The sequence below is a fragment of the Patagioenas fasciata genome, chromosome 5 (assembly GCF_037038585.1).
Source record: "Patagioenas fasciata isolate bPatFas1 chromosome 5, bPatFas1.hap1, whole genome shotgun sequence".
Classification (NCBI taxonomy): Eukaryota; Metazoa; Chordata; class Aves; order Columbiformes; family Columbidae; genus Patagioenas; species Patagioenas fasciata.
Window position 1 is genome coordinate 43,725,657 of NC_092524.1, and position 27,778 is coordinate 43,753,434.

Consider the following 27,778-nt stretch of genomic DNA (forward strand, 5'->3'; position numbering starts at 1 on the left):
AGATTATGGTTTCGAAAATCTGGATGACTGTAAAGTTTTGCTTTTCATTTGTAATTTAAAATTATATTGGAAGTATCCGCTGTAACACTATGGCTTTCAAAGATCCCTCTTCCCTCTCCTCTCCCTCTTCCCTCTTCTCTCTTCTCTCTTCTCTATCCTCTCCTCTCTCCTCTCTCCTCTCTCCCCTCTCCCCTCTCCCCTCTCCCCTCTCCCCTCTCCCCTCTCCCCTCTCCCCTCTCCCCTCTCCCCTCTCCCCTCTCCCCTCTCCCCTCTCCCCTCTCCCCTCTCCCCTCTCCCCTCTCCCCTCTCCCCTCTCCCCTCTCCCCTCTCCCCTCTCCCCTCTCCCCTCCCTCTTCTCTCTTCTCTCTCCTCTCCCTCTTCTCTCTTCTCTCTCCTCTCCCTCTTCTCTCTTCTCTCTCCTCTCCCTCTTCTCTCCCTTCTTTCTTCTCTCTCTCTTTTCTTTTTTCTTTTTTTTTGGTGTCTCAGTGAATATGCAAGTAAAGACGTGAAGTGTAGCCTATGAAGGAAAAGTGAGAGATTTAGACTTTGTTTCTTTTTTTAATAAAAAGTAAATGAAACTTCTTTCTGTTAAACTCAACGTATTATTCCCCTGTGTTTGTTTATTTATTTCAGGAATTTGAAGCCTTTCAAACATTTGTGGAAAATCGACTTCCCTTTGATATTGTTATCGATGGACTCAATGTTTCCCACATAAAACCCAGAAAGATGCAGTGTGAAAATGTAAGTGCTGGTTAAATATTCATTAAGGGTTTTGTGTACGCTGATTGTAAACCAATGAGTGCCTCATTATTACTTATCCTCCTGAGAAACTGACCCAACATTTTGGTAGCACGCTACAATGAGGTTCAAAGAGTTATCTAGACTTTGCAAATTAAAAATGATCAGTGGGAAGATGGTTCTTCTTACACATTTGGCTGTATTAGCCATAAAAAAATCGTACCTGATTGTCCTCATGTATGCAATGCTCATAGTTACAGCTAAGGTGTCAATAACGTCATTAGTAGGACATAAACTGTGTGAGCATGTATGTTTTCATAGTAATAGGGATTTGGGGGAGCAGAGTAAATCTGCCATATAGAAAATTCAGTCTAATATAGTTATGCTGGTAGGAGTTCTTCTTCAAACAACCCCTAACTTAGTTCAGACCACATCCTGTACAAGTTTAAACTTTATTTCATTTTATTTCACTTCCTATTGCCTTAAGCATTTGATTCTTGTTCTTACAAGGGCAGCTCAGACTGGCTACAGTTCTTTCCACTTCGTGATTTGTAGAAGAATAATCCTGCTTTTTTACCAATACCTGGTTTAGAGAATTCTTGGTACTCCCTTTTAGCATTTTACTAAGAAATAGCTTAAGGTGCTTTTTTTGTCAGTCAATCATTTACTTTAAATTAGGAATAACAAAGTAGCTATTCACATATATTCCAAAGCCAGAATTTACATTTTCACAGTCTTGAAATTAAAACTAAGTTGTAAATGAGCTTGATAATAAAGGAAGTAATTTACTTCTAGTAATTACAAGAAATATGTTTTTGTTCTAAGAACTGCTTTAAAACTATTCTTAAGAAGCAGGATATGCTTTCATATATGTAGATAAAAGCGTCTGACCCAGGGAGATTAGATAAACTTGCTGAAAGATGTTTGAGAGTGGCAGTGAAGTTTCATGAGATATGGGCTCATGAAGAGAGTACTTTCCTCACTGTGAAAACAGAAAAGGAAGATTACAAGTTGTCTGGATGGGATCAGGGAGGAAGTGTTGATCGTCTGAGAAGAATCTCAGGCAGCATGTAGTGGCACAACGTTTTAAGATCTAGAAAGACAGATTTATGCTGCCAAAGAGGGGGAAGAGAAACTAATGTCCTTCCTCACCGCATGTCTGTCCCAGTGCGGCAGCCTTGATTGGGATCCCAAATGGTCTGTGCAAGCTGGAGGCAACAGAGCAGAGAGCCAGTCTGATGGATAAATACTGCTGGTTTCTGATCAGAGATGTTACTAGGAGGTATTAGCATGCTGAGCAGCATAGGTTGCCTTTGAGTTCCTCCTTAGCTTCTGCTGTATTCAGAGGATTTCGGGGTCCATGATGCCAGGGAGCTTCAGAAGGGCTTCAGAAGAGCTTTCCATTTAGGTTGTTCCATATATGCATAGGTCAGATCTCTCTTGAATCCCAGGTATTTACAGACTAGAAGGATTTTTAGGAAGGTCTGCCTTCCCTTCCTGCACAACAGAGCAATAACTTGGGCTCACCCAATCTTACCTCCAGAAGAAGATTCTCTTAGCTAAAATTTACTTGTTCTCTGAGCTATGTTGTTGTTAATTATTATTGCATTTTGTCATGCACAAAAAATGTTAATAATTGGAGCTTCCGCTAGCCAGCCTTTTGCTGCTCCTGTTATCTGGATCTTGTTCTTGAGCGTGTGGAGTCATTACATGAGGTAGGATGGACATGCTTGTTACTCCTGCCTTATACTTGTAGATATTCACTGGCTGGGTAGTCCCTTTTTTTGGCATAAGAAGTGTGTATTTGCACTCTAAGCAACAAAATAGCTCCTTCACTGCCCAAAAGAAATACTCTTTCAGACATATGAACTATTAAAGACTTTTTCCTGTACTGAGCCTCTCTATTCACTGAGATACTTTAAAAATTATTTTTTATTATAGATATCTTTATACAAGATTACAGTATTAACTATTCAGTTTACATTTTTTTCCAACCGGAAACATTGTTTAAATGTGAACTTGTGCTGGATGCTAGCAAATTCTGGTTTATTTCTTCGTCACTCTGAACTCCTGTGCTGTAACATGACAGGAAGGGACTGTATCTTTGTTCTTATTTTGGATAATTCTGACAAGAAGCATGTATTCTTGTTTTTCTCTTTTTTCAAGACTGATAAAAGCAGAAAGGAAAAAACAAAAAACAAAACAAACAAACAAAAACCACAAAGCAGAGCAATCTTCTGTCTCCAGACCTTTCTTCCAGATGAGGGAAGAAGGCCACAGAAATCTCTGCATGTGTCGCTTTCCTGGTTACTGCTGTTGCTGCCGAGCAGTTGCCCATCTGTGAAACTGCACTCTCTGAACACTCTCAGTTGTCCTTTGAGGACTGGCACTGCCACCAGCCGTCCCCTTTTGGAGGCTGCTGTCCTCATGCCAGAGGGAGCTGAATGGAAAAAGTGGAGTGGCAGGTCTGGGGCATTCACAGCCTGCTTTGTTAAACCCTTCAAAGTACGTAGGGAAACATAGTGCGGAATTGAGAGGGTGGAGAGGAGAAATAAATGCAAGAGAAGCTGGAGGCAGAGCACGAAGGATGGAAAAAAGCCAAGAGTGAAGGCCGCTGAGGTGACACTGTTTGGCTAGGACAGGGGGCTGGCTCATGTTGAAGGGAGACATGCTGTGACTCCTTAGTGACCTCTTCTGTTCGACTTGAGAGGTCATAACAGAGGAGCAGTATTTCCAAGGGCCTGTGTTAGAAGCTGCCCAATCTGTGTTTTACTTGTCAAAAAGCTAAATTATTCTAAGTCTCTGAAGTTCCGCTAAAGACCAACTCTACCAAACTCTTATTCATATGATTGAAATAAGAAAACGTTGATAAAATATTTCCTTCTTTTTCAAACACCCTAACATGTTGTAATTCCATTTAGGCAATTCCTTGGGCATCTTGGGAAGAGGCTGGGTTGTGTGGATATGGCATGAGTACCTTGAGGGATGAGAGGAGAAGAAAAAAAAGTAGAGGTTGAAAGAATGATTTTTACTCATTTAATCCTCGAAGTGTTCTGACATTCTGGAAAACTAGATATGTAACTTCCAGTAGCCCCAGGCAACTTCTGTCCTCACAGCCAGCATGCACTTAGCAGATCATGATGAATATTATTGACTTGGCAGATTTACAGGAATATTCTATGGCAATTTCTCTAGTATATGATCCTGTTGGTTTGTAATTACAATCCCCTTTTTTCCCAGGTTGGTTTTATACCACCTCTGTTTCCTGGTACAAATCATCACGTGGCTTCATCAATTACTGACAAAAAGAGGAGGTAGCACAAGGGCGGGAATAAAGATTTTTGAGGGCTAGAGAATGGTAAGATTACCTGATTTGAAGGCACTGCACACACAGTGACTGCAAAACTGCAACACTGGACATTAGCCAGTGCCTCTCTTCAACCCTTTTGCTTCCTTACTGCAGCATTTTAAATTATACATTAAAGTTGACTTGTAATTAAAAGATATTAAGTGGAAATTATTTTTGCTATGTAATCCAGACATTAGAAACAAACATCATAAAATCTAAAATAATTCAGTCTTTTAATTTTTTTTTCATCCTTCTGCTGTTTAAGACTGTACGTGATACATATTTGCCTTGATGAGTCAGTCACTGTACTGCAAACATGGTAGTTTATAAACTGAGATATCCTTGTAGTTTAAGTAAGCAAAGTTGATTTGGGCTATATCATAACATTGAGGAAATCCTCCAGATGTATCTAATTACATAAATTCTTAGCCAGCACAATGACATTTGATACTCCCTGTCCTTTGCTGCCGTAACTCCCCATAGTGCCCCAGCTTTCACCTTCTAAAGATCAAGAGAGGGAATTTCCACATACTAATTGTCCGGTTCTCTTATTAAACACAAACTGTTACATAATTCTTTAATGTACTTTATCCTGTTTATCACAATTTTTTGTAGAAGTGTTCCTTGGAAGAGAGGGGGAATCCAAGTGCAAGCAGGATGTTGAGGCTCTGGAGCATCTGGCTTTGCTTGTGAGAGGGGACTGAAGTAACTACAAAGAGCTGAGCTCCAGCTCCGTCCGGACTGTGAAGGGCCGGGGTGGGGGCAAGAGAGGGGTGAGGGAGCACAATCAGCACGCACAATTTAAAGAGTACTTTGCTATTTTTAATTTACAGTGAGATTGGTATATAGTAAATGAGGTATGCAGCCAGCTCCCTTTTTGGCTGTGTCCAGCTGGTGTTAGATGTAACTGAAGATATATTTCAAGTGTGTGTTGGATCAAAGCTAACTCACAAATCCTTCTTCAAACAGTTTGGTAGTTGGGATCAGCTCTGCCCTAATTTTACCCTCTCTAATCTCTGTATTGAACTCGGACATCTAAAAGATAGATAAAATAGTTCCAGATTGAGCTCCTTGAGGCTGACAATGCACAAAGGAACAGTTTTTGCTCTTGGCAGATAGTTCAAAGTGGTTACTCCCAAACTTAATGAGCATTTCTGTAAATGGACTACATACGTTCAAACAATTCCCCTGTAAACTTCAGTGGGCCTGTACAACAGCTGACAAAGCTAGATCCTTGCTGTTCTCCTCCCATCCCATCCTGGTCTGGTGGCAGCAGCTGGCACATCACCGTGGTCACACCTGCCTGCAGTTGCAGTCAGCTCCTGCCAGCAAAGCCACCAGCCCTGCCCTCCTGCACCTCCTGCACTCTCAGGCTGCACAAAGCCCAGCCTGGGACCACTGTAGCCAGGGTGCTCTGTGACAGGCGGAGGGGACAGGACATCCCTTGCAGCCAGTTCTTGTCTGTTCCAGGGGAAAAGCAGCAGCCTTGTTGGGTGGAGGCTGCTCTCTGAATTGGGAAAGAGTTCTTTGACTAAATGAATTATGCGGTCACAAGTAGCATAGTAATCATGTGTAAACAGATTATTGCATTTTGGTTTTCCATTTGTTAAATATTGTTAAAATAATATTTATCAAGGGGACTCAAAGTTTAAAACTAATATTCCAGTTTTAGTTACTCTAGCATTCTGTAGTAGTTATTCCTGGACTCTCTGCCTTCTTTACCAGTATGGTAAAGAGTGGCTAGGTAGAGGTTGCAGCCTCAGAGGGAAAGCTGGGTGAAAAAGGTTTCATCAGGATAAGGGAGAACACCAGGATGTAGGATACTTGTCTTCAGGAAAAGGGTGAACAGTCTTCTTAAATTTTTGAAAAAAAGTCCAACTGTAGCCACATAATTGAAGAACCTTAATGAATCACACTTTGCAAATGCAGCTCAGAACCATCGTTTTGGTATGTGGTTTGTTCACATTTTCAAGGCTTGTTTTCCAAATATTAAGACAAATATCAAGACAAAAATATCTCTTAAAATGAAGTTGAAGTTAAAATGAAGAAAAAAAAATGAAAAATCAGGTCACCTACAACCCATCATTCTCTTGCATTAGTAACCCAAATCAACTTTGAAGCATCATTTTGTTTCTTTGAAATCCCTTCTCTTGTGCCTATAAATCCTCTATGATTAAAAAAGTGGGAAAAAAGTATCGGAGCTTATAGTGTTTGGGGAAAACAGTAAGTAAAACTTCTTCTTCTGAGTCCTGCTTACTAAAAATTACCTCAAGGCCATGAAACACACAAAGAAATTAACACCTGTGCATACATTAATAGTTGACAAATAAATGTACTAATACGCTCAGGTTTTCATGTGGTATTTTTTCCTGGTCTTCAAGTCCGTCTTAACTGTGCAACATGCATGTAAGAGATCAACTACACAATTAGTAAGACAGTGATACTTGATACAAAATATAAGCTCTACTGTAAGAGCGGTCCTGCAAAACAAACAGTTATTAATAAATTTGACCCCCCCCAAAAAAGTCATGCATAGAAGAGATTTTTTTTTTGTTCTTTGACTCATTTGGCAGCATCTGTGATTTGTTCAAGTGCTTTGCTGTCTGTAAATGAAGCAAGAATTAAGTAGTTCCATGAGTCATTCTCTGTTCAGAATCAATACATCCAACAGAGGTCTTATTTGTCATACTGTGACAGTTCATTAATTCTTCCTCCTACCAACTCTTGTCTTACCACTCAACAAAGCAGTCAGAAATGTGTTTGTTCATTTGCTCCTAGCATTTTCCATCCCTTTTTTTTTTCTTCCCCCAGTCTTCTAATGGTAGTCCAAGTTTGCATTTCCACTATAATGAAACATTTGTCCTATTGCTCAAGATTGGAGAGGTTTCTGTCTTTGCAACATATGTTTCATTCTTTAGACCTGTACTTTTCATTTCCTTTAAGTATTGCACAAATCATAAAGATGAAGTTTTTTGGTGTTTTCACTGAAAATCGCATTCAGCCTCTGTGTAACATGATCTTAGAAGAGAAAGGAGCTCAAGCACTAAGGAATGCCCTTGAAACTTCACCTATTCTTGGTGTTAGAGATGTGTGACTGGAACATTCAGCATTGCATTCAGCTCTCATCAGTTAATTTCTGGGGTTCCTTGAATATCTCAGACTGAGTCAAGTTCTTCTCCAAAGCCTCATGTAAGAGATATTGATATGCTGAAATCTTCCCACTTGCCTCCTATATTGGGGCCATCCTGAAATAGAATAGATCAAGCTCAAAAATTCTGATCACCACATCCAGAGGAGCAAGGCTGCTCAGCTTCTCGAGAGAGGTGACGGAGATGACTTGTTTGCCTGTGAAACCTGGGGGAAAGGCCTGGCCTGCAGGAATTCCTTCTCTCCTCGCAATTATTCTGAAACCTGACATTTTCCATTTGTGGCTAAAAAAGAAATGAAAGGGCATTGAACATTTTCACCCAATCCACAGTAAGTGAAGGTGTATTGGACGTGAGTGTGTCAGAGGTTCTAGAAGTCCTCCTGCGAGTGGTTGGCACGTGTGCTCCCACCGAGAAAACCCAGGTGTTGACTATGTACCGTGAGCCACCAAGTTTGGCCCTTCCCATAGGGGTGTGCTCCGAAGTCCTTTGCTGCTTCTGCAGCACTGGGAGGGGAGAGTAGGAGGTAGATAGGACTTCTTAAGAAAGGAAATAAAAAGTCAGACTGGTTGTCTGTGGATCCGGGGAAAGTTTCTTAAATTTTTTTTTGTTTCCCAACATTGTGAAATGAAGGGGAGACCTGGCAGGTTTCCCTGATGAAATGCCTCAACAGTTGACTCTAAGCAACTATTTTTCCTTTCAGAGGTTTCCAGTCTGATTTTGCATTTTGTGGTGAGAAGAATAGAGCAGCAGAAACTGAGCGTGTTATAAAATCTGACTATCAGGCATTTGGACAAATTTTCCCTGTTGTTTCCTCCCAAAGTCAGATAATTCCTGGTGTTGCCTCTCCTTACTATTTGCAACCTCATTGCTGGCTATAAAACTGAATAAAGCCCATGTGATTAATTAGTGATCTCTATCGGTTTCTGTCTGGTATTTATAATTTCTGCCTTTGTATTAGGTGATAGCAGCAAATCGAAAGGCAAGTACAGGAGCACCCAAGCACTCCTTTTTTTTAATGAGGGGAATTGCATCATATCTTTCATAACAAGAATTCTTCTAATCACTAGGAATACAAGCCTGAAATTCAGCAGAGCAGAATGAACATGCCTTGATGATTCATGTCCCAGTGAACATGGTAACTGTAGCAACAGGTTGTTTGTTGTATGTTACAGAGAAGCCCTGCTAAACTCTGGGTGATGAAGTCCAATGAAGGTGTCTTGTGAACTGCATGAGCCTCAATCTTGCTGTTTTCACTTCTCCCTTAGAAACCACAAGATGAGTTTTCTTTGGGCAGCCCAACTGATTCACCTAATCATGGAATTGTTATCAGTATGGCAATAAGAGCTGTGCTGGGCCTCCAAGCTGGAAACGTGGAATTAGGGAACTGAATGGGAAGTCTCCATAATAGCGAGAGACTATAGTGCTATTAAGATACGGGAAGCAGGCCAGAAAATGTGAATGTTGGGTTAACATAAGCCAGTTCTGTAGAGGAATAAATATTAGATTTGATCCTGAGAAATACTGGTTTTTAGTGTCACCCTAAAGATAATGTAGATAAAATCCTCAGAACAACGATTGCATTCATTTATGTACATCTGGATTTATTTCTACATTTTGAAAAGCAATCAATTTTTGGTTCACATTTGGCTTTTATATCCAATATGCTATTTTTTAGTAAAACTAGGAAAGAAAACATATTTGGAAGCTGTGTTATCTGAAGGAGAGAAAGTACAATGAAACAAAAGCATGAACTGCATTTGGATTTGCTTACGAAGTTATGAAAGCCTAAATTTTTGAGCAGAAGATTACTCCCAGGGATTTCAGTATATTGGCATGCTGATCAATGATCCAGTAGCCATCAAACTACATTTCATATTTTTTCTCTAGTTGTATTCTACTTGTAGAGCAAGAGTGGAAGAGACATTTATATATAGGTAATTAAATATATTTAAACTGAGGTTATAAAATTATTATAACCTGCAGCAAAGTTTAAAACCAAAGTAAAAGTAATTTTATTTTTTTAATCTTAGGCTTGTAGAAAGTCGAGAAGAAATGTCCACTGCTTTTAGTCTTAAGTCTCTTTATAAACTGATTGTTTCATATTGTCTAGAATATGGAAATGGGAACTCCTGTTTGAATCTAGGAGACCAGTTTCACCAGAACTAAAATTCCATGCAGGGAACACAATCACTTTGGCAGTATGTTTGCTTCAAACCAGTTCACAAGATTTTCTCTTCCAAACTGAACTTCTGAAAAATTCTAAGAACTCTTCTTATTGAAAATACTGTTGCCCATTTTAGGTGACCTCTTGCATCAAACACTTATTAAGAAAACTTCACCTTTTTCCAGTACTGATTTTGTACATCAGATGCAGAGGTGACAGGCAAGGGTCTGTCCCTATTCTGTCTTTTACTTATTTGTGGGAATGTTTGTGCAGTTCCTCCAAACAGGGGAGGGAGAAGAAGGCAGGGCAAAAAAAAGTAAATAAATAAAATTCAGACTTATGCCGTGATCTGTGGTCTGAATCTAAATTACATCAAATTAGATTTAACCTATATGTTTACCTGTAAAGAGTAGGTCTCATTCAAATACCTGTCACTTCTCCGTAGGCTGCTACCAGAACTATGCCACAAGTGGAGTCAGTTTCTAGAAATGGCAAGAAATGTTTATCCTCTTTGCTATTAAAGAGATAAGAGCATTGTGTTGTTTCAAACCAGAGTGTCTAACCTGTCTAATCAAGACAGTGGTCAGAAGTGGAGTGGATGATCCTAGGGTCTCTTCCAACCAAAATGATTCTATGATGATTCCAGTTGTTACAGTCTCCCAGATTGTGTTGCTGACTTAGGAACTTCCGGGTGAAGAAGTTGCATCCTGACTAGCACGTTTAATTGCCATCGATGAAGTTTTATTTGATTAATGTATTTAATTACCTTCCCAGCTTATTTTTGCCTTTGGTTTTCAAGCCATCCTGTGGCAATGAGTCTTGAAGTTCTACAGGATCTGATAATGCACGTGCTTTTGTTTGTTTTAAACCTGTCATGTGTCAATTTTGTATGATGGCCTCTGCTGCTTGTGCTGAGAAATGGTGAATAGTCCCCATTAGCACTTTCCAGCTAACTTGCCATTTTATAGACTTTCTCAAATAACTAGCATATATTCTTTTTGTAAATTGTCTGGAATAAAAAATTACATACAATTATGCAAGATAGGTATCACAGATTTTTGTTTCTTTTTCATTTTTAACTACATTCCTTTCTTGATAGGATCTTTGTTCTACTTGGGTGTGTATGATGAGATTCAGGGCTACTGTTGGGCTAAAGAGCAGACCCCTCCAGTTGGGCTCAGGAGACCAGGATTTTATTGTGTAATGGTTGATCTCCTGCTTGACTGTGAGCAATTCAGTTTGAAGTATCCTGGTCTTGTGGGTTACCTGTAGTTAATGTAACAAATCAAAGTTTCCTGTGGATTTTAAACTGTTTTTTAAAATGTATTCTTATTTGTCATAGAATAAAAATTCGTAATGAGCTTTATTTTCCCCTTATTTAAGAATAAGAGATGAGATGGATATACGATTGAAAAAAAAAAAAGATAATTAATTTCACCTCAGAAAGGTTTGGGAGTTGGCGTGTGCCACTGCAGCAATGTGCTGCCGTCTCCGCTGATGTGGCTCTGCTGTGGTTAAATTACAACACAGCAACAGAGAGAGCAGGAGCACAGAACAGTGACTGGGCATCATCTGTCTGAATCCCCACCACCAATGCAATCCAAACATTTGGAGTAGTACAAAATGTGAAATGCCTAAAAGCCTTGCAAGCATGTCTATTAATGGTTCTAATTAGACCTGATCTATGCATACAAAATGTAATTAAGCTATTATCATACATTCTGGGACTTGTACATTATTTTGTTTCTTGTTGTCATGTGAGGAACAGCAGTGATATAGTGAGAATACCAGTACCAAGAACATAATATGAAAGCTATGGATACCTTTGCTGCTGCTGTTCTTCAAATTTTCAGGAAAAAAACCCCAACCCACAGGCTGATTTCTAGAACAGGCAATGCTAGTCTGCAAGGGCTCTTCCTTTGTCATATAGAAAGAACTCTGGGAAATAAGGGGATTTTGGGGATTTCTTCTAGAAAAGTCATAGCAATGTGACACAAGCTGCAATAAACTGCAGAGAAGGACTTGGGTTACAGTATCTCCTGCAAATGAGTCTTGTGTGTGCTGGGTCACCTCATGTGCACGTCATGCTGGTGCAGCAGGTCAGTGGTCACTGCTGCAGGGTGGATATGGTCATCCCTGTCTCCATGTGTGAAGCAAGAAAACTTTCCTTGGTAACTCCAGAAACTCTCAACATTTTTCCTTACTTGCTTCTTAACCTGATGTCCCCTGTTGCTTACATGATTTAACATTGTTTTTAGATCTTCTGGATTTTTATTTTTATAAATAATAGAGAATGAGGTGAAAACTGAAGACTGTATATACATATTTACTTATTAGTAGCCATGGTGCTTTTATACAATACAAATCTTCACTCCCCATCTTCCTAGAAAGATGCCTACCTCAAGATCCTAAAAATACATCATTGAAAAACATTAGATAAAGAAATAACCATATAAAGCATTGTTTGTGTTAGAGTTCTCCTTTTTATGTGCATCTCCATCAAATAATCATTCATATTCTCTATACTATAACTATTCTTTCCAAAAATTAATTTTTAAATCCCTTTGAATGCTTAATCTCTGGCATTGTACCTACCGCTGTGTCTCATTGGTAGGAAAGCTTCCTTTTTTTGAGAAATTCTCTATTTCAAATCATTTACATGTTTCATACTAATCTTTGTAAGTATCTGCTGTTTTTTCCTTCCACGCAGGGATACTAGCTTGTGATGCTGTTTTTTCCGGATTTATTATTCACCATTCAGTTCTTTAATGATCCAAATAGTTCTTCTCACAGTTCTAGCTGCAAATACGTGTTAAAGTTGTAATGAGTCGGGTGAGTCAGAAGCTAAAGAGGTTGTCAAAATCATATAAACATCCTAAACTCTATTTTCCAACCAATTTTATGGATTATTAACTGATACTTCTGTCTGATTTTTCCAAATAATTTCTACCATTTCCAGCTGCTGCATTGTCCCATCCTTACACAATGTTTTCTGTAGTGACTGTTAAAATTGGACCTGTGCTACTGTCATATTGATGATACCATCTTACCTCTTATGTAAATCAGGAATTAAGTGATGCTTGTGTATTCAGCCATTTACTTGCTCACTTCTATGACTGCCAAAAAGGAAGCAGTAAGTTGTCAGTACTATTTCTTCTGCCGCTAGTATTTTGAATCTTTTTGGGTCTTGAGCTCTTAAGGAGTCACGTTGACATGGCACCATGCACAAGCTGCGTGCATTGTGTGCCATAAATGCTCTGGTAGAAGTTGAATGCCAGTTCTGCTCCACTGAGTCTGTGGAGTTGTTCCTGACAGGTGGTATATCCAGGTGGGGAGATCAACCTTGCTGATGCCCGCTCTCCTTGTTTATTTCCTAATGGTGTGATATTTGGGTAAACTAGGTAGTTCTTACACTATACCCTGAATTAAAAAATAAAAAAAGTTACAAGTATGGTGTGCAGGTGCTTATTAGAGCCGTGGTTCATTGGAATTTGAACTTCTACATTCAGTGCACGTTTGAGGAAAGCACAGTGGAAGACAGGTATTCCTTCAGTGCTACCTATAATACCTGGCTGACTGACTGACTGACTGATTGATTGATTGAATGACTGATTGATTGATTGATACAAATTTTCTTCCACCACAGCAATACGCTGCCACACACTGAGTAAATAAAATGAAGTAGTCATAAGGGCTGCAAGCAGGTAGTCATAGAGCAGAACCAGTCAGTCTTAATGCTGTTGATTTACCCTGCTCCTTATTAGGAGTAGTTATTCTGGGCTTGTCTAAAGTTTATGTCACTACACTGCTTTCAGCAGCTGAAGTAATTTACATGATATCCCTGTAAAACATTGCACTGTACTGTTTAAATCCATTTATGTATGATGGCCCTAAATCTCAATAGTTAAAGTAAGTGGCTTAAATAAAAGAATTGGAGGCTTTTGACATTCTCACTTCTCACTGATATATATGTATCTTCATACTTGAGTGCCTTGCAGAGTGAAAAGCTCTGTCTTTCTGTTGAATGGGCATCCCAAAATGGGCTTTCAGAAACATGAATGCTATAGGTTAGGGATTTTTCTCATCCCACTCACTCTCATTTCCACAAGCCCATTCACTCTGCCAGCCTAGCTAACATAAGCGGTAATAGGACACAGAGTTTTAACCCTTAGCTATCTGATAATTTGATAAACAAAATAGTTCTGAAATTATAGCTCCCTCTTGCACTTGAGCACTGCTGTTTGGTCCTGGGTGCCCCGGGGCTGTTAGGTGGGTCTCTGCATTCTGTCCACGGAAATGGTCAAAGCAGGAGAAGATGCAACAGAATTCCTCAAATGTGCTGGCTGGTATAGTCATATACAGATATCTGGAAACCATAATGCTGAGTCCCCAAAGTGAAATTTGCTTAGAAAATATATATCCTTTTATGAAAGAAGGGGTGGGTGGTTCTTACTTGGCTTCTGTTGTCTGAGCTGTTCTGGGGGTCATATTTTCGTATTCTCAAGCTTATTTAACTTGTCTACAGGGGAAAAAAAAAGGCTAAGTAGACAAAGATTTTCACATAACCAGTTGTTCCCAGGAGGTGGAGCTTTTAGACAAATGCCAAATATCATCCATAATTAATTTGTAGGAGCTGACAATATTATCTGTTTGTCAAATTGCTGTATCTTATCTACTGAGTTAAAGAAAAATACTTTGGACGTTGGCCTGCCCAGTGTCCAGCTCTTGAGTATTGCAGACTATTATCAGTAAACTTATATTAAAAGCACTGGAGTAAATTAGATCTTGTGGATTGTAGCTATTGTGGGGGGCTTTCAGACCTTCACTGCCTAGGATCTCCAGATAGGTATTGTCTGTAGCATTACTAATAGTAAAACGGCCTGAGTCTGCAGTGATGGACAAAGTTAATGACTGTGTTAAGAAAAACAGTGCTGACCCATAGTTTACGTTCACTTGTGATACTGCATCAGATCTTTGGGGATTTTGCAGGAACAGTGTGTCACTTCCCAGGGTGTGCAGCCTTCATCCAAATGAGACAGTTGAACCTCAGTTGAACCTCTGCCTCATGGGACTGGCGGTGCAAGGTGTACTGGTGTCTATGAAAGTCCCTGAAGTTTTCTCCAAGCCTGGGAAATACCAGTTATGCTCTTACCACTATTAAACAGATCCCGTCCTTGGTCCCTCCTTGCTCAAAGCCTTGGTGCATGGTCAACCCAGGGTAGGTGGGCCTGACTGACCACACAGCTGCTCCTCCACCTCGCCACCTTTGTGCTTTCCTTTTCTTCTGCTGATTTTTGTCCTGTTGAAGAGCATTTCATATGTTCTATTTCATATTAAACAAATTTTTCATGTTTCTGACCTTCAAAGAGAGATCACTACTCACTTGAGTAGTGTTTGTTAATACATTTGTTTAAGAGCTGCAAAATTTTTCTTATTGGAGCAATTGTTTTTGAAGGTAATCCCTTTATCTCTGAATAGTAATCTGTAGCAGGCAGCTGGAAAATAGTACTAATGAGAAACAGAAGAAAAGCAGCATGAAAATTGTTCTCGATGTTTGCTGCATGTTGTAGTTCAATTCTTTTTTTCAACTGCAAGTAATGGACTTACCAATGGGTCTCCTTGGTTATCGTGTCATTCTACCTGGATGTTAAGCCTGTTGACCTGTGAGCATAGAAATAGTCTATGCAGAAGCATATGTCTAATGTGCCTTGAACAGCATCGTGCCTATGCCTTCTGCAAGAGTCATGTCCCCAGCTGCTGTGGCACCTTTCCTCAAAGATTAAAAGTACCGTCTGGGACTTTTTGAACCACAGATTGGAGAGGGGGGAAAACACTGAACATCAGACGAGGTCAGTGACGCTGTGCAGACATCTGCATGGGACAGCGGTGAGAGCTAAAATACTGGTATCTTTTAAACTGTCAGTTTCAGTCTTACAAAGCCAATTTCAGTCCCACACCAAGTTATTTCCTATCTATGGAAAGGATCAGTCAATCTTGTGCTTTCATTTTCATAACACCCCATCACCACTGCTGCCACCATCACCCAGAGATCCTGTTTACATTTTGGATTTTCAGTACTTAAATATAACTTACGACCCACACTGTGAAAATCTAAGACTGGCACAGCTGCATTTACTTCACAAATGTTCCTTTCTAGTAGCTAGTTTTTACATTCTTTCTAAAATGATAAATGATAAGAGAAACTCTCTTATCACCTTAATTGTTCTTCTGAAGCCTATACAAACAGAAGTAAAACTTCATGCCTTTTCATTTTTATGTAACTTGCTTCCTGATGAATATAAAGATTAAATACATTGTGCTTAGTGCAGTGGAGCAACGTGTAGTGATCAGTAAGCAAATACTGCTGAAGAAACAGCAGTCCAAGTAGAAAGAAGATGCTTAAGAGAGCTCTGGATTTAAACAAAGTAATTCAGAGAAGATCAGAAACAGGGAAACATCTTTGCCCTTTTACATGACTCAAGAAGGGAGGATATTCTGAAAAATTCAAATTAATGAAAGGAAATATCTTACTGCCAGTCCCCAATTAAAATACAAATTTTAGAGCTGCTGGGACTGGGTCCTAGTTAATTGTGAGCTGAACATTTCCCAGTTGCTGCCTTATGAAAATGCTACTTTGGATTACATATTCACCCCATCTTTATGTCTACGTTGTAATTGCTGAGCCGACATCAAGGGGCTGGCTTGCATGTTTAAAGTAACATTCCATTTTTTTGTAAATGATTGGGAAAGAAAATTGTATTTTACCTGGTTAACAAAACTTTTGGATTGAGAAACTTAACTGGCACTGCAGTGACTTACAAAATTCAACTTCCAAAAATGCTGTTATGCAACTGAAGAATGTTTGTTTGTCCACATATTTATTGAATTGTTGTAAGAGTCAGAAAAGATTTCCTGTTTTTTTTCTTTTGCAATTTATACTATAATATTCAGCAATTCCCCAACTGTCCATCTCTTTTTCAGCCATCATTTCCAGAGTTCTTGGCATTGTTCATTTAATAACATGCTATGTTAACTACTGTTACTACTCATTTTTGTATCTTTATTCATGTTGACATTTATTCATCTAAAGATCATGATGATAAAAATACTACCATTCAAAAGGAGTGACGTTCAAAAAATGTGAGCAAGAATGGTCACACTAAAAGGTTTGTCAGGTGTAAGGTTTGTCAGAGTGGCTGAGATCTTTTAAAAGTGACAATCCATTCTGAAAAGCCAGACTCCAAAAAGCCAGTGTCAGCTCCACCTGATCATCCCGCTCCTGCCTCTCCATCCTTCACATCATACACACAATTTACATTCTGTGTTTAAATTGTGTATATATTTCTTTGGTTTCTGCATGCCTTCCACCTCGATTCTGTTACTTCTCCTAAGACATACTGCTTAACTATCCATCAAATCACTACTTGTCGTGCCTTTTGGGAACAAGAGTCTGAGCAGACTGAGGCTACTATACCATCCTCAATACATATTAAATCAACTTGGATTTACTTTTCCTACTCAAGCAATAATCTGCCTTTGATTAATATAGTGGACAGTGAAGTCAAGAGCAAAAGCTGGCATCTAAAAATAAACTGCAAATTTCAATGAATTGTGATAAGGAGTTAAGACATATCTGTAGTGAATGCGTCAAGAGAGGATAAGTCAATTCTAAGTGTTGAGTCAATGCAGACAGGTTAAAACATGTTAAAAGTAGTGTGATTGCTATCAGTGATGGTGAAGTCCTATCACTGGTAGAGTTTTACATGATGATGTATGTGTTGCATCAATCTAAATAGTTGTACTGTAACACAGGATACAAATATTCCCAACAATACTGTTTCTGCAGTATTGCAGAGATCCCCAGTGGCGTAAGGGGTGTTTCCCAGAAGTTAACTTTTGGCTGTCTCAAGAGGATAAAGTAAACCAGGCTGATGAAGCTTCATGACGGTCACTGACTCATCCATCACTGCTTTCCCTGCCAAGTAGCTCCCCTTGCTAGTCAGGAGCAGGTGATCTGTAGGGGCTCAATAAATGTCTATGCTGCTCCTGCATTTGCATAAAGAGGACTTGTTGATTAATGTACACTGTGTCATCAGTAAAACTGAAGATAATGTAAGAAGCAGCTTCTATTATATTTGCTGCTGTGATAACCATATTAGATCTGCTTTGGTGAAATTGCCAGGCTCAGTAAGAAAGTTCAGCCTGTCTTGCAAGCACCTCCCTCACCTTCCCTGGGCAACTGGCCATGCCATGGGAAGAAGCTCTGGCTTCCCGTCGTGTCTCTTTCCTGGTGTGGTACTAAAGTAGGTTTTTTGAGCTTCTTTGTCTACAATATGTAAAAAGGGAACTGAAAATGATGAAACTGTAAGTCCACTAAATGTGATGATGGCGGGAATTGATTCCTTGCAGACCTTTGGAGAGAATGCTTGTGCTCAGCCCCACCTGACAATATTTACAGCAGCTCTGTACCTGTGACCAGCGTTGAGGTTTCCTCTGGAGTTTCACAGCTGCCATGGTGGGTGGGAAGGCACACCAGCAACAGGTGAAAATAGCAATAATAGAGCAGTTTGGTGCTGTTATTAGCAGATTTCTGATTGGAGGTGTGTTTTGCTTTTAAATGGCAGTTAGTGAAATCAAATGTTTAGAAAATAGCAAATACGATCTTTTAAGAACAATTCAAACTTTTTTTGGTGTGATTACTTCTTCATGCTGTACCTGTATACAAGTGAGCCACATTTTGCGGAGTCAGTGCATGGTGTGCCTCCCAGCAGCGGTGTTTAGGGGTTTCCCATCTGACAAAGGGGAAACCACTGGGAGTGCCCAAGAGGAAGGGCTGCCCTATGGCAAGCGAACCTTTGGACTGGGACACGTGGCACAGCGTAATCTAGTGACCAGCCTGGGTGACTGGCAGTGAAGCCTTGGGAAATCTGTATTTTGCTCTGCTCATACTTCCTTGTATGTGGTAATCAATCTGTCTTCCTTGTGCTCCATGATGCACTTGTGTAAAATGGAGATGTAACTATGCATTTACTTCATAATGCTGTTGTGTAATTTAAAGAATGAGGATTAATCTTGCAGTGTGACATGGATTCCCTGTTTTACCAGCTTAACCCCTATGTTTGATCCCCATTAAATCGTGCAGAATTGTAAATGTGGGTTACTGCAAAACTATTTCCAGGAATTTGTATAGAGAAGTTTCCTTCTGATGGGAAGTTGTTAGTATTTATTCTTACCTGAAAAGTGGTTCTTTTAAGGTATAACTTGCTGATTTTTAACATGTAAAACTACCTGTTACAGCATTTGCAGTTATTACATTTCATATTTGCAAAGCTCAGGCTTTTTTACATGATATGAGGAGTTCACCATCAGCATTATCCTGCGGAGCATATACCGTCTCTGTCCTACTGCTCTGCCTCCCCACCTCTTTTCTCTCTGGCTCCGCTGATCCAGAAGTTCCTGCCCTGGTGTGTGAGCGCAGTTGTGATTATGCTCTGATCTGGCTGATAACATGGCCCAACAAATAGATTATATCAGCACAACAGAGAGGAAAAAAGGTGCACAGTGGTAGGAGGACAGCAGCTTGGTGGTGGAGGGGAAATTCCATAAAATGGCATTGCTGCAAAAACAAAAAAGAACTCATTTATGTGTGGAGAAATAGCTCATATCTGTGGGACTGTCCCAAGGAAAGATAAATATACACGCTCAGCCAAAGTACTGTACAAGTGTGCTACTTCTTCACTGATAGACAGATTAGGGTGCAGAAATCAAGAGTCAGAACATGCACACTGGCTACATACATCCATTTAATTACGGATTATTTTTATTTTTTTTTTAAGTAGAAAAATTATTAGCAGTGTGCTTACAAGAACCACATTGGGAGATATCTGATATGTTTGTGAACAGCTGGTCTTGACTCTTCCATTGATGTGTGTGTAGTTTCATACTGTGTGGCTGCAACCTGGCTCCCTTGGAGTCGTTGCTGAAGTGCTGTGAACACACAATTTTTTGCATTGTAAGTAAATGTTAAGGTTTAGGAGAAGCTCGAGAAAGATCTAATTAAACACAGACTGGAACAGCATGAGAATAATTTAAATGTAACTGATGAATGATGAAAGGGATTGCAAGCCCAGCATATTCAGCAGGTGCTAATGAGCACGAGTTCCTCGGAGAAGGATCTAGTGATCTCCACAAACAGGTTATTAAAATGTCTGTGTAGGTCAGGAAGAAACATGGATCATGGTGTACCCTGTCAGAGGAAAAGAAAATAAGACTGAATGCAGTGGCAGTTATCTATTAAATCCAGTAGTAATTCTAGTGCCTTGTTGTGCGACCAGTGATTTCTGCAGAAGAGCAGCGGTTCACAACTTGCTGCTACTCTGCCTCAGCCACATCTTGCCATGTGAAATGAAGCAGCCAGTCTAACCATGCTTATTTTCTCTTCTCTGCAAAATGGCATCTTATAATTCCTGTTTTCAGATATATATTTTTATATATTCTGCTGTCCAAATTTGAATGATAATAATATTCATAAATGGTTGTTCTTTTGCTAATTTTGTAATCCTTATTCTCAAGAAAATGGATAGCATAGGGAATGTGTGTTGTATATGTTTTAATGTTTTATGCAGATTGCCTTTTGAAAAGATTATCCAACTGAGCATCTGATGTTTGCTGCCTGAATGTGGGAACATTCAAAGGGTGCATTTGCATAGAGCTTATTGCATATAGCATATTTACATTGTGTAGTGGCAGATAACAGTAATTTTTAGATAACTTTTGGAAATACTAGATTAATAAAACATTCATGTCTTTTTAAGTGAGAGATCACTACTGCTGTTTTTTTGTTAAAAGTATTATGTTCAGTTTCCTCTATGACTAAAACAAGTGTTAACTGTGTGTCTCATGTCTTCCTTTCTTGAGAAGCAGCCAGGTGTGGGAGTAACACACTTAGGAAACCCCCATGTAAGTTCTGTGACTCTCTGTAGCCCACCCGTGTTAAATGCCCGAGCCTAAAATGAGATCGAATGCTCTGTAGTAAAGTTGCATCAGGCAAGGGAGTGTGCAGAACAAAATTATTTTTATCCTGTAGAGGCAAAAATAATTTCTATGTTATGTGTTTTAGTTGTGTAAGTAAAGGTTAACCTTTGTGATAAGTAGAGGACAGTGTGCTGTTATGCAAGCAGGAGTTTCTAAATTTTACAATGGTGATTCCCGTTAATTTTATTATGATTTAAGCCTGAGTCTTTCCATTGCAAAACTGTACCTAATTTATACCGACCCCTGAATTTTTTCCCAGAAGCACTTCATACTAGAGAACCTCATATGCTAATAACATGTAGGAGAAGACAGTCCATATGACTAACAGGTACAATGTGACACTATTTATAACCTTCAGAAAGACTTAAGGGAGCTGGATGCAAGCCAGTTAAGTTTTTTATAAACTTGGGAATATCCCAAACTGACCAATCTGTATTTGGAAAAACAGCTGCCTTCGTGTTGAATCATAGCTTTTCCTGGTTTTATTTGGGGTAAACTCCAGCAGTTCACATAATAGCAATTCTTTGCAGTACCACTGATGCAGCTGCATTCCCGGGACTCTTTGACACATAGTCTGTTTCTAGGAGTTGTTTCTTTTATTGTTCCAGTGGGAATCTCTTGCTGTCAAGTTTTTTATTTTAGACTTTGTGGAATCAGTTTCTGGAGTGTTATTTGAAAAAATTTTTGAACTTTTCTTTTTCCACATGGCCTTCTGCTAACCTTCCCTTAATATAGCAAAACATTAGGCAAGAAGAGAAAGTATTTTCATTTTCAATTTGTAAGGAGTTGCTTAAGTTACTCATGGTTGATATTTCTTCACTGTTGACTTCTCTACATGAAAATGTGTATGAACATAGTAGGTAGATTCCTAACTTTTACTAAGTTTGATGAACTCAGCTTAACAAACTTCATTCTCCTTTGGTATTTGTATCCAGCTATTTGCAGGACAGGGCCAGTGAATAAGAACCAGAAAATAGAAGTGACTATAAACAAGTAAAATTGATGAGCCAATTTTCACTGCCCAGAGGAGACATTTTAAAAAGAAATGTCGATACTGAATAACTGAACTTTGTTTTTTCAATTTTTAATAACCTCATAATTTAATAATCAAACAAATTATGTTACATAAACAAAAATATATGTTATTACTTAATGTAGTTACTTGGAAAGCTTTCTGGTAAGATAAAAACGGCTTTTGTTTGTATCTTTTAATTCTGTGCTCCAGTAAGAGTTCTGAAATGTATCTCCAAAGATTCAGGAGATGCAATGGAGAGAATGCCATTTTTATTTTTACCTGCCATTATATAGGCAGAAACTATTACATCTGGCCTTTTCCTGCTCACATGATGTCCTGCTTGTTTTAACCATGGAAAAGTAGATGTATGCATGTAGGGAAATAGCCAATGTACAGCACGATCTCAGGAAGCAGGAAGCCAGTTCCAGTAAGTGCTGTTAGGCTCTTGTACTTTGCCTGAACACTGAGATCCTATGGCACCATGAAAACAGAGTCAATATTGGTAACAGCAGCTTATAGGTCAACAGTTCAAATTAATGTAGAAAATCTTCCGGCCTCCTCTCTCAAATCCTAAGATCCAGATTTGTGACAAACTGACTTGGATGCACCTGCAGGCCCTGTGCTGAGCAGGGTGGTCCCAGCTGCCTCCCCTCACCGCCTCCAGTGCTGCTTTCCCATCAGTCATCGCCTTTGACTCAGGCCTGTCAGTTGTGTGGCCGCAAGCTCAACTCTGCAAAAATACTTTATTTGCTGGGTCAGTGAGCTCGTAGGTAGTCGTGACATTGTTAGATAGTGGGAATGTGCAGTTGAGAGGAGATTGAGCAGGACCACCCCTTTCCACCGCTACTTGCAGGTAGAACAAACTAAATGCATTGCAGAATTGTACCCAAGAGTTAGAAGAACAATTCTTTCTAGCCCCTGAAACAAAAGATAATGATAACAATTATAAGAATCACAAACAGGAGGGAAAGGAAAGAGCAAGAGGACAAAGGCAATTAGAGGTGTTACAGGGAGAAGACGTAACAGGGAAGAGGGAAGTAGCTAGAGGAAGAGAGGTTAGAGAAATACCAGGGGATTGTATATTGACAACTAGTGGCAGCAAATGCAGGTAAAAATTAGGAAGCGCCTTTCCCTGAAGGTCGAGCATACCATCCTTGGCCTTCAAACGTGATGCTTCAGTCTCAAGAAAGAGTTCTTCTCTCTTTCTGGGCAGAACTGAAATGCTATTGCTTTGTGAGCAGTCCACAGTAATACCCTGGGTGCTGAAAGCCAGAACCTTCCCCAACTTGTGAGCTCTCTCTGGGGGAAGTGGGGAGGGAAAGCCAAGGTACCAGTGCCAGTCCTGAGAAGCATTTATTGCTGAGCAGGCACAGCCCAAAGCAGCTGGTGAAAAGTCCATCTGAAGAGAAACTGGCATAGCAGTGAACTTGCTACTCCAGGATGTCGGTTCGTTAAGTGGGAGGCGAGTCTGGATGTGGCTTTCATAAACCTTCATCCTGAGGTCACAGGCTGCCTCTCACTGCCGCTGGCTTCTCCTCCCAGGGCAGCCAGATCACATGTAGTTCTGCAATTTGGACAATAGGTGGGGCTGGAAAAGCAGTGTGGGTCCTCTGATACCAACAAAGGCTTCAGCACCGAATCATTTCAAAAAGTAGGTATTACTTAAATCCCCATGTGTTTCGGCTCCCTGAGCTGACTCTGAATTTCTGAAATCTCCTTACAACTCTTCCTGAGTTCATTCATGTCATTCAAGCTACAGAAGCTGGGAGAGGTTTATAATAGCAATGTGTTTTCTGTGCATTCAACAGCAGCTTCCTACAATGAATTGTTTAGGTTATTTTTTGTTTGTCACTAGGGAGTTAACTTAGTTACCTGCTTAATTCATGTTGCAGTTAAGAACTGTGGGAAATGAGGGTATGCTAGAAGTCCCACTATTTGAGACACAGATGTGCAAGTGTTTTCTGTCAGTCTGTTTTTACAGCTAAAAAAATCTTTGGGTTTCCTTTGTTTTCTGCAGCTATTTGAAGCTGTCAACTGCCTGGCAAAAGGGAATGCTCGATTGCTTGTGCTGGGCCGCAAACACATGCTGACTAAGTCCCCAAATTGGAAAAGAGAGGTTATGAAGGAAATGCAGAATAAGGCAGACTTCTTCTTTGCTGAAAATATGTAAGTTTAAGAAAATGGCTAAATGTAATGGAGATGAACACTTGATTTATGTGCATTTTAAATCAGTATAAACAGCTGCAGTTTTTGCTACCATTACTAGTATCTCCCACACTGTGTGTGTGAAAGAGAAACATATCGCTTGCTGTACTTGCTTCATAAAACAATACATATTAAAGTTGTATCATGAAGAATTTCATCACTTAGTATCATGTTGTAGGGTTTATTAGGATTTATAACTCAAAACCACTGCCAAGACCATAGTGGCCTGAACTATCAGAATACCTGATAGCATCAGTGCACATCGTGGTCTGCTGTGTCAGTCCTGTATGGGGGAGATGAATTTTGTGCCTGGCCAGTGTTGTTTGGTAGCCCAGGAGTGTGGAGAGTCTGGAGCGCTGCCTTCCTTGCTGCTTGTGGAGGAGAATATTTCTGTGAGTGGAAATAGACCCTCTGCCTCTCTAATTTAAGAAGCACGATCCCCTTGCTCTTGCCCAGTCACATCTGTCCTTGTCTCTAACTTGCCTCTGCCTCAGTGTCCCCTCCACTTGCCCTGCTTTCCTCCTGCAATGAGTCTCAGTTCCCTTTGGTTCCAGCTCCACCTGGTCTTCATCCAAGTTGGGCACTGTTGATCCTTCACCCATCTCTGCTGTTTCTTCTGTGATTCAAATTCCCTGAACTTCCCTGAACAGCTAATCCAAGTCCCTTCTGTCTGGCTTCTTGTTTCAGATCTGTTCTCCATCCCCCCTCTGCTTCTGGCTGTTTTTCTCTTTGCTGTTGAATCATGTTGCTTTCTTTCCTGCTATCTGAGCACTGACAAAGGAGGCACTGTTACTGCAGTGGAAATCCTACCTGATCTTGTGTCTTGCATTTTACTATTACAGTAATCCACAGCAATCAAAAAGTGGTTTCAAGCAAAGTTCTGCTCAGCTTCTCCAGGCTTAGGGTATCTCATGCCCTATTTCCCCTAAAATTGTTTCAGTTTAATAGCCAAATATATTTTCCAAATAATCATAGTACCTTTTGCAAGTATATTTACAAATAAAGGCAAAGATTCACAGATTGGTGCTGTTGCCTACATTACATTTTATTATCAGTTGTGATGATTGTTTATATTCCAACAAAGTTTTGGGGGTACGTTATGAGTTTTAGCAGTTCTGTTCCACATAGCACTTTTAACTTATGTGGCAAAATATTATATTGTTGTATTATCAGATTGTGATAGGAGGAAAGAATGCTCTGTGTAGCATGCAATTAATTTTCATTGCACTCTAACTTTTGGTGCCCTGTGATAAGCAGAAGTTCTTTATTCTACCAGGGAGCTAGAGTAGTGATGGGAATTTTCAGTTTTGCTGATGAGTAAATCTCAGATCAACATTTGATTCATTTCCTGCAACCACTTACTGCCTTGTGAACAACATCTGTTTTTTGCATTTGTTTTGTTCAGCTCTGAGGACGATACCTTCTTGTTATATGCCACTCTTCGATCGGGCAAGCATTGCAAGTTTGTTACTAGAGACTTCCTCCGGGATCACAAGGCTTGTCTTTCCGACAGTCTAACGCGTCATCTGTTCCGTAAGTGGCAGCGTGGACACCAAATAGTGATTTCCTCTTCTGGAGAAGGAAAGCGTTTAAAATTTTTGGTAAGTTTTCTGCTACATTCAGAAAGCACACAGAGCATATTCATTAAAGATACGCAATTTCAAACTCTGGAAGCAGAAAGATTCTTGTGTGAGTCTAAGAAATTGATTTGTACCAATGGCTTCAAAACTCTCATGCTTACTGAAAATTCACTGTATTCACAAAGCATACCACAAACATGAAAATAGTCAGAAAGACAAGAAATGCTGCCTAAATGTTTAAAATCTAAATGTAAGTACTTGTTTCTGTATACAAATCTTTCCATTGCTGTAAAACATAAGTGCCAATATTTTTTCATTTATTTTGAACTTTGAAATACCTTATTCTCCCATGTAGCACTGTTATAAAATATTGTGCTTCTAATTGTACAATAGAATTTCTTCCGTCTTTATTTTAAAGAAGCAGGAAAACACAGGAATGCCTGTATTCACTCTAACATTAGCCTAACATATGTATAAAATTTCATGAACAGTACATTAACAGGAGTGTAGCTGGTTTAAGATTTTTCTAGGGAAAAATTCATCATGTTGACATTCCATATCAGCAGTTTTTTGTTATCTGTTTGCATTGTTATTGCCTACTGGTTGAAATTGTAAAATAATATTCACCATTACAAACAGACCGTAGAGACACAGGCTTATAAGAACAATGGCCTTTCCTTCAGTGTTGCCATATCTACATTACTTTTTATGGAACCAAATACTGCATGTAGGACTACCTGAGTAACACAGCTTTACCTACACTTCGTTTCTTTCTTTTGTACAAAAGGGCTACTAATTTTCACATCTTAATTCCCATACACATGATTTGGATGATTGACATTCCCAGTCATAGCTGTCTTCTAGGTTATTCTGGAAGCTGTCAGAAGTCAGTAGACATCCAAGACTGTACATGCAGAGTGACAGTATGTTCTGAGAACCATAACTGCCAACCAGTTGTGTTGCTGTTGTATTTGTGTTATGTATGTTGAGTTAGGATACCTGAAACATAATAGACCAGAAAAATAGTTTATTATATTTGTTCGACTAGATGCTCTTGAAAGTGTTAGCGATAAACCCTTTTCTTGCATCCTCCTCAGCACAGAGCAAGTCAGCTCTGTAAAGAGGTACACTAGAAGAACAAACACAAGATGTCATTAATGTCATTAAATCCTATCAGTTCAAGCCTATGAACTCCACATCCTGAGTTAATTTCCATATGGTATAATTTAACTGAACAGAAAAACAATCATTTTGCTATTTCTAGAAATTGAATGCATTATATTTAAATTATTATTAGCTGGTGGAGACTGAAGACATGATTTTAACCATTTATAATAACTCCTAGACCTCAAAATACTAAAAGATGTTTTAGTTCTTCCTCCAGTACTAAAATTTACAACTTGTTTGGTGTAAGGAAATAAATCAGAGTTGTTAGAAATCTCCATAGGTTCTTCACTTTAAGGTAAGTGTTGGAGGTTATAACTACCTATAACTGGTATTTTAGTAATATATTGTGTAAAGTCTAAAGAAATGGTTTTATCTGTCTTTATCCAACAGCCTGCTTTGCGTTATGACTGTGTGGTACAGACTACAGGTGATACATGGCACATCCCCTATAAAGACACTTTTGATGAAAAATATTCGTATGAAGTACCAAGAAAATGGCTCTGCATTCAACAGAAGTGATGAAGAATGTAATTGTACAAGCTGAAGCCACTTTTTTTTTTTTTAAAATCACTGTTGCTGACTAGCAGAACGCAGCAGTACAATTATGGGGTTAGTGTGTGAGGCCCTATCACTAAAGAAAATGCAGTAACTGCGTTTTGTCGAAATCATTCGTGCAGTAAATCGGTTAACATCAGTGGTGGTCCAGCAGGGATGAATTAGGTCCATTATTTCCATCTTTACAGGCAATTTCTGTACCCTCTCAATGTGATTTGTTTCAATATGATTTGAATTAAAACTTTGTTTTCCCTCTTGAAATTTCAGGGGGGTTTGTTTGTTTGTTAGTTTTTTTCTCAAGCTTTTAATTTACACTGACATTCATAAATTCCTTACTTCCAAGAAATTAAGCAGGACTTTCAAAATTCTGCAGGCTGACTTTGCAACAGTGTCACACAATGTCTGTAGCAAAAAAATGGACCTAATGGCGCCAAATGGTATGTTTACCATTGGCAGACACACGTAGCCCTAATACCTCCTCACACTAATTAGAATTGATTTGATCACACAGAATGCAAAAGTTTTGTTGTAGCAACATATATTGAGACTTTGATTGGAAGAATTAGTAAAAAATGAGTGGGATATTGTGTGGCTCTTTCACATTCTAAAATTTGATGCTTCTGACAGGGTTTCATGTCATTGGAACTGTTTGCTTATGTAAATGCATGAATTTTGTAAACAAAAATTGATGATAACTAGAAATTCTTACAGGCAGTAGTAGAACAAAACTGAATTTTCTACTGATCCTTTTATAAAACTTATCCTCAGTTATAAAAAAAGAACACAGGAGAAGCATTCTAAGTCATTATTTGTAAGTGATTT

At 39.2% G+C, this 27,778-nt stretch overlaps 1 protein-coding gene across 3 annotated transcripts in view; it reads left to right on the plus strand.

Annotated features, from left to right (window-relative positions):
* Positions 1-27,217, plus strand: part of PRORP (protein only RNase P catalytic subunit) — a 52,025-nt gene extending 24,808 nt beyond the window's left edge. For all 3 annotated transcript variants that reach the window (XM_065838870.2, XM_065838868.2, XM_065838869.2), the window contains exons 5-8: positions 634-741; positions 23,467-23,615; positions 25,060-25,255; positions 26,792-27,217. In XM_065838870.2, the coding sequence (XP_065694942.1) occupies positions 634-741; positions 23,467-23,615; positions 25,060-25,255; positions 26,792-26,920 (582 nt within the window). In that variant the 3' untranslated portion in view covers positions 26,921-27,217. The remainder of the gene's footprint in view (positions 1-633; positions 742-23,466; positions 23,616-25,059; positions 25,256-26,791) is intronic.
* Positions 27,218-27,778: the final 561 nt, after the last annotated feature.